General features: G+C 46.2%; 1 protein-coding gene across 1 annotated transcript in view; it reads left to right on the top strand.

Annotated features, from left to right (window-relative positions):
• Positions 1-12,601, top strand: part of LOC138973445 (dynein axonemal assembly factor 8-like) — a 79,008-nt gene extending 66,407 nt beyond the window's left edge. Inside the window, exon 30 of the mRNA XM_070346166.1 lies at positions 11,561-12,601. Within this exon, the coding sequence (XP_070202267.1) occupies positions 11,561-11,662 (102 nt within the window). The 3' untranslated portion in view covers positions 11,663-12,601. The remainder of the gene's footprint in view (positions 1-11,560) is intronic.
• Positions 12,602-13,696: the final 1,095 nt, after the last annotated feature.

Genomic DNA, 13,696 nt, shown 5'->3' with positions numbered 1-13,696 from the left:
TTATATTCGTTACAAGGAGTAACACGACAGAAGGTTCTATAATAAATATCACATAGTCTTCCTACATCGTTAGACCACAGAAAGCGGTTTTTCACGGCATTATGCTAACACAGAAGCTTTTGAACCAAACCACAGCAGCTTGAATCGACACCATCACGTTGATTCGTTGATGACACAACCATTTGTCGAGGATAGTGTAGGCACCCGGTCTGCTCCCCGCCTAAAAAAGGCCAGTGCCGTTCCGTCTTCGAGGGACTGCGTGGGTTTCATTTCGGAGTTTTCCTTCTCCTAGACGAGTTTCCTTCCATGGATGATGAGCCTCCTCTACCCTCGTTTTGAATTCAGAGTGGTCTTCTCTTAGGATAGCTGCCTGCCAGGGTTGACGAGCCTATCCTGCCCGGCTATTTGACCCATAGCTGGAGGTTGGTTCGTGGGCACCTGGGCATTTCCACACACCGGTGGGCCCGCATGCCGCACGTCTAGGGGCCAACCTCCTCCGAGTCCTTGTAGTCTAGCCTGGGGCCTTGCGGTACCCAGTTTACGCCTGTCGCCGCGATGGAGGCACTACATAGGGCTTGTTGTGGAGAGGTTATTGTACTGGCAGGAGAGACTGACGCATTCTGCTCTCTTTTCGCATTGTCCTAAAAAGGACAGACGGTGCTAGCCAGCGGTGAGGGCTGAAAGCGAGAAGTGACAAGCACAAGACACTTCGCCAACACACTAGACACGTCACACAACCGTTTGGCAGGCGCAGCTTGAATCAAAGGGCATGGCCGAGGCTGGTCGGTTCAAGTATCGTACATCTGTATTACTACTGCAGTAGAAGAAAGAGGGTACCAGTATTGGCGTTAACCGGTAATTACCGTTTTTTTTCTCCGGTTGAAATGAGAAAATACCGGAAAATAATTGGCTGCCGGTATAACATACCGGTTGATTTTTAGAACTACCGTTTTTTTCGCTGGTAAAACAACAAAACCAGTACTCTGAGTTGGACTCTTACTGGTTCCAATGACCAGCCTACCTTTTTTTCTGGATAGTTTTCATCATAAAAGTTTGTGTACCAGTTTGAAAAAATATTAGCGCCATCACGTGGGGTACGCGTATTACGATACAGTATAAAACCTCCCATATCGACCCTGCCCAGTAACGACAACTTTTGTTTTTCAGCCGATTTTCTTGGCACGGATGCACACTCAAAACAGAAGTGGTCCTAGATTGAACACACTCCTGTAACAAGTTGTGAACACTTTGTGACATAGAATATAGCAAAAGAGGCACACTTAATACACATTATAGTGTTCATTTGAACACTATGTGTGCTTTTTTGCCAGTGGAACTATGTACTATGTCACAATGCGTTCAAAACTTGTTACAGAAATGTGTTCAAAAGTGGAACACTTCTGAGTACATGTTCGTACTTCTGACATTCGATCAACCTGCTTCGGCCATGCACTTTGATGGAATATCCTGTGAACTGAACCAAAGTGACCATTCTGGCCACCCGAGCCAGTTTCATGGACTCGCTGTGGTCACACTAACGGTCAAACCACCTCTTTGTCACCCGATTGCGGGTGTCCGAACATGTTTCGGTGGGGGGGGGGGGGGGGGGGGGCATCACTGTAATTAGGCAACTTACCGTGCAAAAAGCACAGTCGGCCGACTGGAATCTTACATTCAATTGGTGGAATGTCGTTGGAATTTACTCCTTTTTTTTCAAGAAAGAATTGACTTGTCCGCCAGTCCTTATTTCCAAAACTGTTTTGGTGAGCATATTCTGTTTTCCAATTATTGAATGTACTTTTTTTTTCTTTTTCTTTTGGCGTCAGTTAAGTCCTTTATCAACTGTCGAAAAAGAGCCCAACACAACACATAGTTAAAATCGTTAAAACTACAGTTGACCGACTGTGTTGCTGGCCCATGTAACCTGCCCCAGATGATGGACAGCTGGCGGCGATGACCGTGTTCTTTGCAGTGGCGGGATTAGACATAATAGGGCCTGGAGGTTTGTGATGGCGATGAAGACATTCATCCATATGCATGACCCGACAAGCACAATGATGCTACAGCGGTCGGTATCCACTGAGCACTACTTTTATCGTCGCAGACAGATGGTACTGAATTGACGTTTTCGGTATCTGAGCAGCTCTCGCGAGATATCCGCGAAACACGCTCTTTGTTATGCTTTGAACGTCGCGAGAACTTCGAACCTCGGCTTTTGCAGCTCGGGCGAGATCGCTGTACCACATGCTTTGCTATGCTCTGAAGTTTGCGAGAGATTACGAGTGCTTGGAACACTGTTAGTGATAGGGTCTTTTGACTGTTTTGGTGAGGGTTAAGGACCTGGTCAACGGGATTTTTATTGTTGTTGTTAAGACTTAAAGGTATCATAGAAGCCTTCATGTATACAGCAGCAAAGATCTGCCTAGGGCTGTGTGTGTGTGTGTGTGTGTGTGTGTGTGTGTGTGTGTGTGTGTGTGTGTGTGTGTGTGTGTGTGTGTGTGTGTGTGTGTGTGTGTGTGTGTGTGTGCGTGTGTGTATGTGTGTGTGCGCGCGCTCACACGCGCTCGTTTGTGTAAATGTTCGTTGTGCTACATGTTTATAATCAGCAATGCTGTTTGATCGTGGACAACCTCAAACATCGTCGTTATGAAGCCATACGTACAGTTTATACCAATAAGCACTCTCCTATATCGGATTGAGGTTGGCGGACCAAATTGATCACTGCATTAGTCATCCGTACAGCTGACCGCGTTCATTGAATTAGCCAGTCAGCACTTTTTGTTCATTTAATCGTGTGAATGTCAATGTAGTGTTGACGCCAGGTTTAAAATACATAAATAGCAGTGCAGCGGTCGGTCGGCTGTGCAAAAAAGATTAATCTTTCACATCGACTTTGCTCAGTTGGCTGTGATTTTGTGCTGCCCCCTCCCCCTTTCCCCTGCTATACCCCTAACCCCCAGCCCGTTTTTATATTTAGTCAAGTTTTGACTAAATATTTTAACATCGAGGGGGAATCGAAACGAGGGTCGTGGTGTATGTGCGTGTGTGCGTGTGTGTGTCTGTGTGTGTGTCTGTGTGTGTGTGTGTGTAGAGCGATTCAGACTAAACTACTGGACCGATCTTTATGAAATTTGACATGAGAGTTCCTGGGTATGAAATCCCCGAACGTTTTTTTCATTTTTTTGATAAATGTCTTTGATGACGTCATATCCGGCTTTTCGTGAAAGTTGAGGCGGCACTGTCACGCCCTCATTTTTCAACCAAATTGGTTGAAATTTTGGTCAAGTACTCTTCGACGAAGCCCGGGGTTCGGTATTGCATTTCAGCTTGGTGGCTTAAAAATTAATTAATGACTTTGGTCATTAAAAATCTGAAAATTGTAAAAAAAATTAAAAATTTATAAAACGATCCAAATTTACGTTTATCTTATTCTCCATCATTTGCTGATTCCAAAAACATATCAATATGTTATATTTGGATTAAAAACAAGCTCTGAAAATTAAATATATAAAAATTATTATCAAATTTTTTTTTTCGAAATCAATTTAAAAACACTTTCATCGTATTCCTTGTCGGTTCCTGATTCCAAAAATATATAGATATGATATGTTTGGATTAAAAACACGCTCAGAAAGTTAAAACGAAGAGAGGTACAGAAAAGCGTGCTATCCTTCTTAGCGCAACGAATACCCCGCTCTTCTTGTCAATTCCACGGGCACTGCCTTTGCCACGGGCGGTGGAGTGACGATGCTACGAGTATACGGTCTTGCTGCGTTCAGTTTCATTCTGTGAGTTCGACAGCTACTTGACTAAATATTGTATTTTCGCCTTACGCGACTTGTTTACCCGTTATGATGAGCCTCTCTGTTTTGTAACTTTGTTCTGATATCAGTTCCTCTCTATGGTGTGTTTCTTTGTGTGTGTGTGTGTGTGTGCGTGCGTGCGTGCGTGCGTGCGTGCGTGTGTGTGTGTGTGTGCGTGCGTGCGTGCGTATCTGTATGTCTGTCTGTCCTGGTCTGTGTTCGATGTCGCAGCGCGCATACATTTTTGTTTCAACTGAAATGCAGGAGCGGTTGGAAGCGAAACGAAGTTCCTGGGCTCTGTGTGAAAGTGAGGGGGGGGGGGGGGGTGTGTTAGTGGAGCCGGTTGACAAAGATGTCATTTGGGCAATTACATTTGACAATAACAAATGTCCACTGCACGACAAAGAGAGAGAGAGAGAGAGAGAGAGAGAGAGAGAGAGAGAGACAGAGAGAGGAGACAGAGAGTGTTAGTTTAGACACAAGAGCAGCAGACTTAATGTTGACAGGCCTATGCGTTTACGTGTAAGGATGGTCTTGTTCAAGCCTGAAAATGTCGGTGGTGGTGAACATCATGGCTCACACAATAAGGAGTCCAGCGCATAGAAATCACTCATGCGAGGATCGAGGTGTTATGTGAACTGCACAGGTTCGTGACCCTCCCGCTAAGTAATTAAACGCAGCTAATGAAGGGACCGCGTATTGAGGAGATCATGTCTTCTTAATGGCTTGGGCATATGTCCTCACGGGCAGCACTGCAGGGTTTTATGTGTATGTGATAGATATAACCCACGCTTTAATTAACTGCGCGCTTTAATTAACTGACCTACAGGGTGATGGTGTTTATGGCATGTTTTATTGGGGGGACACATGCTGCGGAGATTGTTTTCTGTGGTCGGAGGAATGTCGCTGTGTTGTGTTGATGTGTTTGTTGGTCTGGGATCTTTGTGTGTGATCTGGTTGTTTTTGCCTCTTTGAGGTGCTTGTGATTGCGTACCTTTGTAGTTTGGGTTTATTAATTCCTCCCTCTTTCTGTATTTCTGTCTGCCTGTCTGTCTGTCTGTCTGTCTGTCTGTCTGTATCTTCCTGGGTCTCTCTCTCTCTGTCTCTGTCTCTCTCTCCTCTCTCTCCTCTCTCTCTCTCTCTCTCTCTCTCTCTCTCTCTCTCTCTCTGTTTGTGACTCTCTCTCTCTCTCTCTCTCTCCCTGTCTCTGTCTGTCTGTCTGTCTGTCTGTCTGTATCTTCCTGGGTCTCTCTCTCTCTGTCTCTGTCTCTCTCTCCTCTCTCTCCTCTCTCTCTCGCTCTCTCTCGCTCCTTTTCTCTCTCTCCCTCTCTTTCACTCTCTGTTTGTGACTCTCTCTCTGTCTCTGTCTCTGTCTGTCTGTCTGTCTGTCTGTCTCTCTCTCTCTCTCTCTCTCTCTCTCTCTCTCTCTCTCTCTCTCTCTCTCTCTCCCGTTTTCTCTAGCACTCTCTATCGACGAAATTGAGTACACCTCTGTCCAGATAAAACGTAAGAAATTATTATGAAATATTTTGAAAGAAAAGGGTTGAAGTTATCACTTGTTCGCCATGTCTTGTTATCAGAATGTGTATTGATTATTAGTTTTGGAACGTGTCCATAAGCAGTCTGCTTGTTAACGTTCTTAATGTTGTTACTGTATATAACATGTATACAAGAAAATAATAAAAACACGCTTAAACCAAGAGAGGTGTGCTGTGTTGGTCAGAAGTCCAGTCCACCCTGCCCCTGTCCCGTGGGAGAGAGCGGTCTGTAATTACATTAGCACGACCGGTGTGACCAGATCAGTTTTCTCATCAAGACCAGTTCTCTCACCGGCCTTTGTTGATCTTGCATTAACTCCACACTGGCTATCCCTCAAAGCGGTACACTTACTTGAGGGAGAAAATCATGTCAGTTTCCTGCAAGTGAAGGGAATTCGTAGTGAAATTCGATAATTGATGAGCCAAACAGTGGACCGCCGTGGACCCTGGCCGCCTTTCAGGTTTTTCACTTTTTGTGTGTGTCAGCCCTGGGAATGCGCCTTTAAGTGTGATAGGGAGGGTGTAGTTGTCACGTGGTGGTGGACGTGTCACCTCCACTGTCCTGTCTCCACTACTGTGTCCATGTTGTGTGGGAATTTCTCCTGGGAATACAGATTGTCTCGTCTCCTCCTATCTGGTGGGAAGGGGCGTTAGGCTCTGAGCTGGTTGTCTTTGTTAACATGTGGAACACATTTCGTCAGGACATTAGTGACATGCACAAAGACATGCACGTACACAAGCGCAAACACGCATATAGTCATGCACGATAACGCGCGCGCGCAGGTACAAACACGCACACACATACACACTCGCACGCGTGCGCACGCACGCAGGCACACACGCATCCACACACACACACACACACACACACACTAAAACACACACACACACACACACCCACACGTACACACCCACAACACTCATTGACACTGAACTGTGTGAGAGAGAGAGAGAGAGAGAGAGAGAGAGAGAGAGAGAGAGAGAGAGAGAGAGAGAGAGAGAGAGAGAGAGAGAGAGAGAGAGAGAGAGAGAGAGAGAGAGTCAGATGTCAATATCTGTTACCAATCAGCGATTTACAATGTCGAACATCATGTCATGCTCTCTCATCGAGACGCCGTGGGGGACCGGTTCAAGGCCAGTTCCAAACGGATCAGAGTTCAAGGTCGAAATAGAGGCATGCGCCAAAACGAGACTCAGCACGTCTCTCTCTTTCTCTCTCTCTCTGTCTCTGTCTCTCTGTCTCTCTCTCGCTGTCTCTGTCTCTGTCTCTCTCTCTCGCTTTCTGTTTCTCCCCGTCCTTTCCCCGGGCTCCCTTTCGCTTTCTCTCTTTCGCTTTCTCTCTCTATCTCACTCTCCCCCCCCCCCTTGCTCTCTCTCTCTCTCAACCCTTCTCACTCTCTCTCTTTCTCTCTCTCATTCTCTCTCTCTCTCTCTCTCTCTCTCTCTCTCTCTCTCTCTCTCTCTCTCTCTCTCTCTCTCTCTCTCTCTCTCTGACCAAAAGTCAATAATTATGTCTCCTTGTCTTTGACACTCTCTTGCAGTGTCTCGCTATATTCAGAGCGACGCTAGATCTGTTTTAAATGTACAGCCCTTCCCATGTCCGGCAACGACTGGGCTCACCATTCCATTTTGACCGGAGATGTTCGTGGGAAAGGGCCATCCGTCCACTGGACATATTCCAACAATCAACATCATCAACGCCTTCTGTGCGGGTTGGGGAGTTTTGTTTTTATGTGTAATAATTTTTTTTTTAAAGCAAAAGTTACTATTGGTAGGAGGGAGGGATGTGCAACGTGGGATTTCATTTTGAATGAATGCATTTCTTGAAAATCTACTATTTGGAGGGTGAAGATGTAGGGAGGGTGGAGGGAGGGGGGAGGTTTGTGTCTGTCACTCGCTCTCAATCACTCTCTAAAACCACCCCTATCACCACCTCCCATCCACTCCCAACGCGCCTTCGCCTTCCCTTCCTCCTCCCGTTACTGCTTGTATGCCCAAAGCGGCGCCTGCGGGCAATGGCTAGCTGGTGAGTGGACACTGGACCCGTCTGGTGATGGGGAGGCTTTTATTGCACCGGACACTCGGACCGGCACGAGCCCTCGCTGATTAACACAGCAGTCGAGGGTGGACAGGGACGGGATGGGTGGTGTGTGTGTGTTTGGGGGGGGGGGGGGGGGGGGGTGTTAATCGGTTTAATTCTGGTAAGGCCGTGTTCATATAGGGTTATTGTACCGATTTTCTGTTTTTGTTGTTGATGTATGTAATTATTTATTCATTGTTTTGTTATTATTGTTGTTTTTATTTTTTTGTATTTATGTATTTATTTGTTGTAGATACGGGGGAAGGGGGGGGGGGGGGGGGGTAGTTGTTGTTGTGTATGAGAATGACCGGGGATTTTGTTGGGGATTTTGTTCCAAAGTTCTGAAATTTTTTTGTCGGTGCGAAGTTTAAAAAGAAAAGTAGTTTTCACATGGGAATTTTGTCTCCGATTTCTGATCTGTTTTTGTCGGTACGAAATATTCCAGAGTGGAAAGAAGGAGAGTTAGAGACGGAAGGAGTCAATTAAAAATCTAACGTCTTCACCATCTTGTGTTGCTCTTTCCGAGATAAGTCATAGTTGATCCAATCGAGCATTGTGAACCGGGCCTTAGAAAGAGCAAAGGGCGTATTTGTTGGGAGGGGAAAGAAGGAGGGATGGAGACGGAAGAAGTCAAACATAATCAAACGTCTTTATCTGTCTGTGTTGCTCTTACCGGGATAAGTCGAAGTGGGTCGAATCGAGCATTGTGGGCCGTGCCTTCGGAAGAGCAAAGGGTGTGTTATAGGGAGGGCAACGAAGGAGGGATGGAGGCAGGAGTCAAATATAATCAAACGTCTTTATCTTTCTTTGTTGCTCTTAACGGCATTAGTCGAAGTGGATCGAATCGAGCATTGTGAACTGCGCTTTAGGAAGTGCAAAGGGTGTATATGAAGGAAGGGCAAAGAAGGAGTCAAAAATAATCAAAAGTCTTAATCATCATTTGTTGCTCTTTCCAAGATAAGTCGAAGTGGGTCGAATCGAGCATTGTGAACCGTGCCTTAGAACGAGCAAAGGGTCTGTTATAGGGAGGAGAAAGAAGGAGGGATGGAGACAGAAGGAGTCAAAAATAATCAAAAGTCTTAATCATCATGTGTTCCTCTTAACGGCATAAGTCGAAGTGTGTCGAATCGAGCATTGTGAACCGGGCTTTAGAAAGAGCAAATGGATTATATTGTCGGGAGTGGAAGGAAGGAGGGATGGAGACGGAAGGACTCAAACATAATCAAACGTCTTGCCCATCGTTTGCTCGGCCAAGTGGACACTGGAACCCGCCGCGGTCAGTTGATTGGTCAATCCGATCCGGGGACGGTCTGCCATCAGCGTGGATGTGTTGGCGGGACCTTCTGCCTTGGGGCTGTGGGTACAGTCTCTGCGCTGGAGATGGGGAAGTCTGGTTGACAGGGATTTTCTTGGTAGATGTAAAGGGGTGAGGATTTTTGCTTTTTTGTCTGGTGACAGGAGCAGGGGATTTTGCGGTTGTTTGTGGTATTAGGGCCGGTGTCATATGTTTTTATTTCCTTTTTTTTCTGTTTGAAGGTTCTAATGGGTTGCAAATACAGGAGGTGTCCAATGCTTTTGCTCACTCTATCTCTCTCGGTCTGTCCCTCTCCCCGTCTGTCTTTGTCTCTGTCTCTCCTCTCTGTCCCTCTCTTTGTCTTTCTGTCTCCCTCCCTCCCTCTCTCTCTCTCCCACCACTATGTGTCTGTCTGTCTGATCTGTCTGTCTCTCTCTCTCTCTCTCTCTCTCTCTCTCTCTCTCTCTCTCTCTCCGGGTGGTCAGCATTGTGGGTCTGTGTGTTGCTGAGACGATGTGGCCTGGGGTTGTGAGCACAGCCTATCTTGTAGGTACAGATAGAAACATTTTTTCAGGGAAGTTGGTTGGTATACCTCAAGAGCAAGGATTTTTTCTGGGTCGAAAAATCTTGTTTAGGTTCGGGACTATGATTGGAGGTTGTTTGTTGGTGACTGTTGGTAGAATTTGTTTTATTTCCTTATCTCTGTGAAGGCGCTGATGACTTATAAACACAGGAAATGAGTTCGGATTTCTCACTGACCCTCGCTGTCCCATAACTCTTTCTCTATTACGCATACACTCACGCACGTTCACACACGCACGTACAAACACATATATACACGTACGAACACACAATCACTCTGTGAAATACACAACAGTTTCGTTATGGCTGTCAAAAAGCGTTAACTTGAGGTTTTGAGTGGCAGCAAGATTGGTCTAACTTTTTGTAGGGACTCGTTATACTGGACGCGCGGCCGCCCGTGCTCATGCACATACACGCACGCACGCACGCACACGCACGTATGCGCGCACGCACACGCACACACACACATATATACACACACACACACACACACACAGAACGCCGCTTGACCTGTCTGCATCGTTTTCGTCTGTTCCTCTCTTTCCTTCCCTTTTTGTTACGGTATTTGACGAGGTTAAAACCAATGTGATTGGTGCACCCGGACACGTTATGACAAGGTATCATGACCACGGGAACATGTGACTCAGCAGACACAGTTTCGCTTGTGGAGTTATGCCCAGGACCACAGATCGGCTTTCACTTTTGGGGATAGAGGGAATGGAGAGGGAAGGGGGGGGGGAAGGAGGGGGATGGAAGGGGAGAAAGATGATGAGGGTTGTGTTGATGGATGTTCTCTGGCCCTTGTCGTCAAGAGGATTTTTCTGGCTGTCTCTGAAACCAACAATTTGCTAATTCGGAGGTCACCCCAAGACAGTTTGTATTTGCCCCCTGCCCCCTCCACCCCTCCTCTCCCTTCCCCACCTCCCCCTTCATTTCGTCGAAAAAATGACAGTGGAATAGCAATAATAATACTAGTGTGCGTGTGTCTGCGTTGGAAGGGGGTGGAGGACAATAGCATTAGGAACAATAGTGTTTGTTTTGAGCGTGCAGTCGCGGCTGTGGAGAAATACTCGGTTTAAATTATTTTGGAAACGAGAAGGGGAAATTAAAAAAAACAATTGGGTGGGTGGGTGGGGGGGGGGGGGGGGTAGAGAAGAAGAGGATGATTTTAAGGCTCACCTATTAGAAGTGTCTTCAAGATTCTGTTAGGGTCAGCTTGCTTGGTGTTGGAGCTTTCTGGGAGATCTAGTCTGGTCTTGGAGCTTTCTGATTGGCCTTGGAGCTTCAACAGAGCTCTCGTCTGGTCTTGGATCTTTTTGATTGGCCTTGGAGCTTCAACAGAGCTCTCGTCTGGTCTTGGAGCTTTCTAATTGGCCTTGGAGCTTCAACAGAGCTCTCGTCTGGTCTTGGAGCTTTCTAATTGGCCTTGGAGCTTCAACAGAGCTCTCGTCTGGTCTTGGAGCTTTCTAATTGGCCTTAGAGCTTCAACATAGCTCTCGTCTGGTCTTGGAGCTTTCTTATTGGCCTTGGAGCTTTAACAGAGCTCTCGTCTGGTCTTGGAGCTTTCTAATTGGCCTTAGAGCTTCAACATAGCTCTCGTCTGGTCTTGGAGCTTTCTTATTGGCCTTGGAGCTTCAACAGAGCTCTCGTCTGGTCTTGGAGCTTTCTAATTGGCCTTGGAGATTCAACATAGCTCTCGTCTGGTCTTGGAGCTTTCTAATTGGCATTGGAGCTTCAACAGAGCTCTCGTCTGGTCTTGGAGCTTTCGCAGAGGTCTGGATCGGTTTTCAAGTCTTATTGCGGATCTTGTAAATACCCGAAGATCAAACCTGTCCTTGAAGCCTGCTGAAAAGTGTGTCCCTTTGTAAAGGTTGGTGTGGGGTCTGCCCACGCAATGATGCTTTATGAAGTCTGTAGTTGACTTTGATTTTGGTTGGATGTCGGGTTTAACCTTTTTCGTGTTTAATGTGGCTGTAACGTCACTGTGTGTTTACATTCAGTCAATTATTGACTGGGCTGCGGGTGAGGTTTGTCTCCCTATGTATGTGTATATGTGTGTCAGTGCAAAGCATTTCACACAAAAATACCGAACGGATTTTTTAGGTAAAAATTGGTGTACGCATTTTTGAGGGTATTTGCTTGTGTCGTTTTTCTCCGATTTTTGATTTTGCTATTTGATGACGTCCTTTACAAAAGTTGAGGCCGCACGGTCACAACTACATTTTTCATCAATTTGATTGAATTTTTTTGTTATGTGTTTAAGGCCTCGCAGCTTCTGGCGTTGTTCTTCGACCGTCTGATGCCCGGCAGCCAGATGGAGATACAGCCCGTCCCGGCAGCAGACACGTCATCAGCACACAAGTGACGTCATGATGACGTCAAGGAACGACGTTGAGAATGAATGGCCTGACTCTTGCGGCAGATATCTATCAGTACAATTGGAGCTGCGCTGGATCTGTGTTTGTGGAATTTGTGACACACCATTCGTGATTGCTACATGTGTTAAAGGTGCCGACATTCCTGCGTGTACTCTCATGGTCACCGCCTCATACCTGTCCAGGCTTTTACAGCGTGATTTCACTTGGACAACAACTTCTTCTTTTTCTTCGTTCATGGGCTGAAACTCCCACGTTCACTTGTGTTAGTGCAGGAGTGGGATTTCACGTGTGTGGCCGTTTTTACCCCGCCATTTAGGCAGCCATACGCCGATTTCGGAGGATGCATGCTGGGTATTTTTGTATTTCTATGACCCACCGAATTATGATATGAATTATAGGACATAGGAGCGTACTTGGTCTTATGCTGACGTGTACTAAAAAAGTGGCTTCGTTTTGTGCAAAGTGGGAATTTGTTGCTGAAATACTTCAGCAGATTGACATAAGTGTCACTTCCAAAATTCGACGAGCGCAGTGGCCTAGCTAGTGGGTTAGACGCCGTTCAGGGTTCGAATTCCAGCTGTGCCTGGTAGGTTAAGGTCGGAGATTTTTTCCAATCTCCCCGGTCAACTTATGTGCAGACCTGTTAGTGCCTTTTCCCTCTTCGTGTGTATACGCTATCACAAGACCAAGTACTCACGGTAAAGATAATTTAATCCATTTCAGATTTCGATGAGTTATGGCACGCCGGCGCCTCCCCCGAAAACGGAGTATGGAGAAGTAACGGTCAAACGCGTAATAAAGCGCTTGTGCAAAACACGCACGCACGCACGCACTCACGCACGCACGCACGCTCGCTCGCTCGCTCACTCACTCACTCATTCATTCACTCACTCACTCACTCACTCACTCACTCACTCACTCACTCACTCACTCATTCACTCACTCACACACACACACAGACAGACACACACACACACACACCCACACCCACACACACACACACACACACACACACAAACGCGAGTGTACGTAGAAGTTGTAGCCCATGAACGCAGAAGAAGACTTACGGAATTGATTCAAATACGCTTACTTCCATTCTGCACAGGAATTAGCCATGCTGTTAGTTTGTAGAATGAGGAATGCTCTGCTACCCGTACAAACGCCTGGGCCGATGTTTTATGGTGAACATGATTGCTTTCATGAAAAGGTGGATGCACATTTCAAGGCTTCTTCGTCTGTCGTTCGCCAAGGTTACATTTGGAGTCCAGCTCTGGTTATGAAGCTGGTGGTCATTTCAAGGCTGATCTGATGGCCCTTGGTCACTTTGTGTGAGAGTGTGTGTTTTAAAACGACTGCTGTTTCTCGTTTAGAAGTGTTAGTCTAATGTTGTGTACAAACACATGCATGTATTTTGGAGAGAGACTCCCTAGCATTCCAGAAAAAAAAAGTGCCTTTGCAGATTTTCTGAATGTGTTGAGGTTCACATTACCGAACTAAGCCAACTTGCCTTAAAGGCACAGTAAGCCTCCCGTAAACCATCACAGATACTGTCAGGCTTTTACACACAGTACAAACACCCTTCCATTTGAACGCTCACCAAACGGGAACATCCTAGGTGCCCTCCGTAAAGAGCGAGCAATTTTCAAAGAATTTATTTTTGCGTGGTTTATCTTACCCCTGAGCCATCGTAAACCCGTGTGATCCAGTTTCCCTTTTTCACAATGTAGTCGTCAGTTAGTCATTTGAATGCGACTCGATGTGAGCTTATCTGCAATAGCACATTATTATGTACCTCTCACTATGCACGGAATAAACGGCTGTGGTTCACAAGAACTCTAGCGATGGCTTTTGACTGTTCAGAGGAACTGGCGATGCCTCTAAACCGTCGTCTGCTACGAGAACCACGACCTTGCGTGATCCTGCTTCCGGGCTTTTCTATTTTCAAACTTTCAAAACTTCGAATTGTACTGATCTTGTCTTGATGAAAAAAGAATTCTTTTATGATTTAAGAATGTTTGTGT

The sequence above is a fragment of the Littorina saxatilis genome, linkage group LG8 (assembly GCF_037325665.1).
Source record: "Littorina saxatilis isolate snail1 linkage group LG8, US_GU_Lsax_2.0, whole genome shotgun sequence".
Lineage (NCBI taxonomy): Eukaryota > Metazoa > Mollusca > Gastropoda > Littorinimorpha > Littorinidae > Littorina > Littorina saxatilis.
Note: the sequence above shows the minus strand (reverse complement) of the source record. Positions and strands in the feature narration are given on the sequence as shown.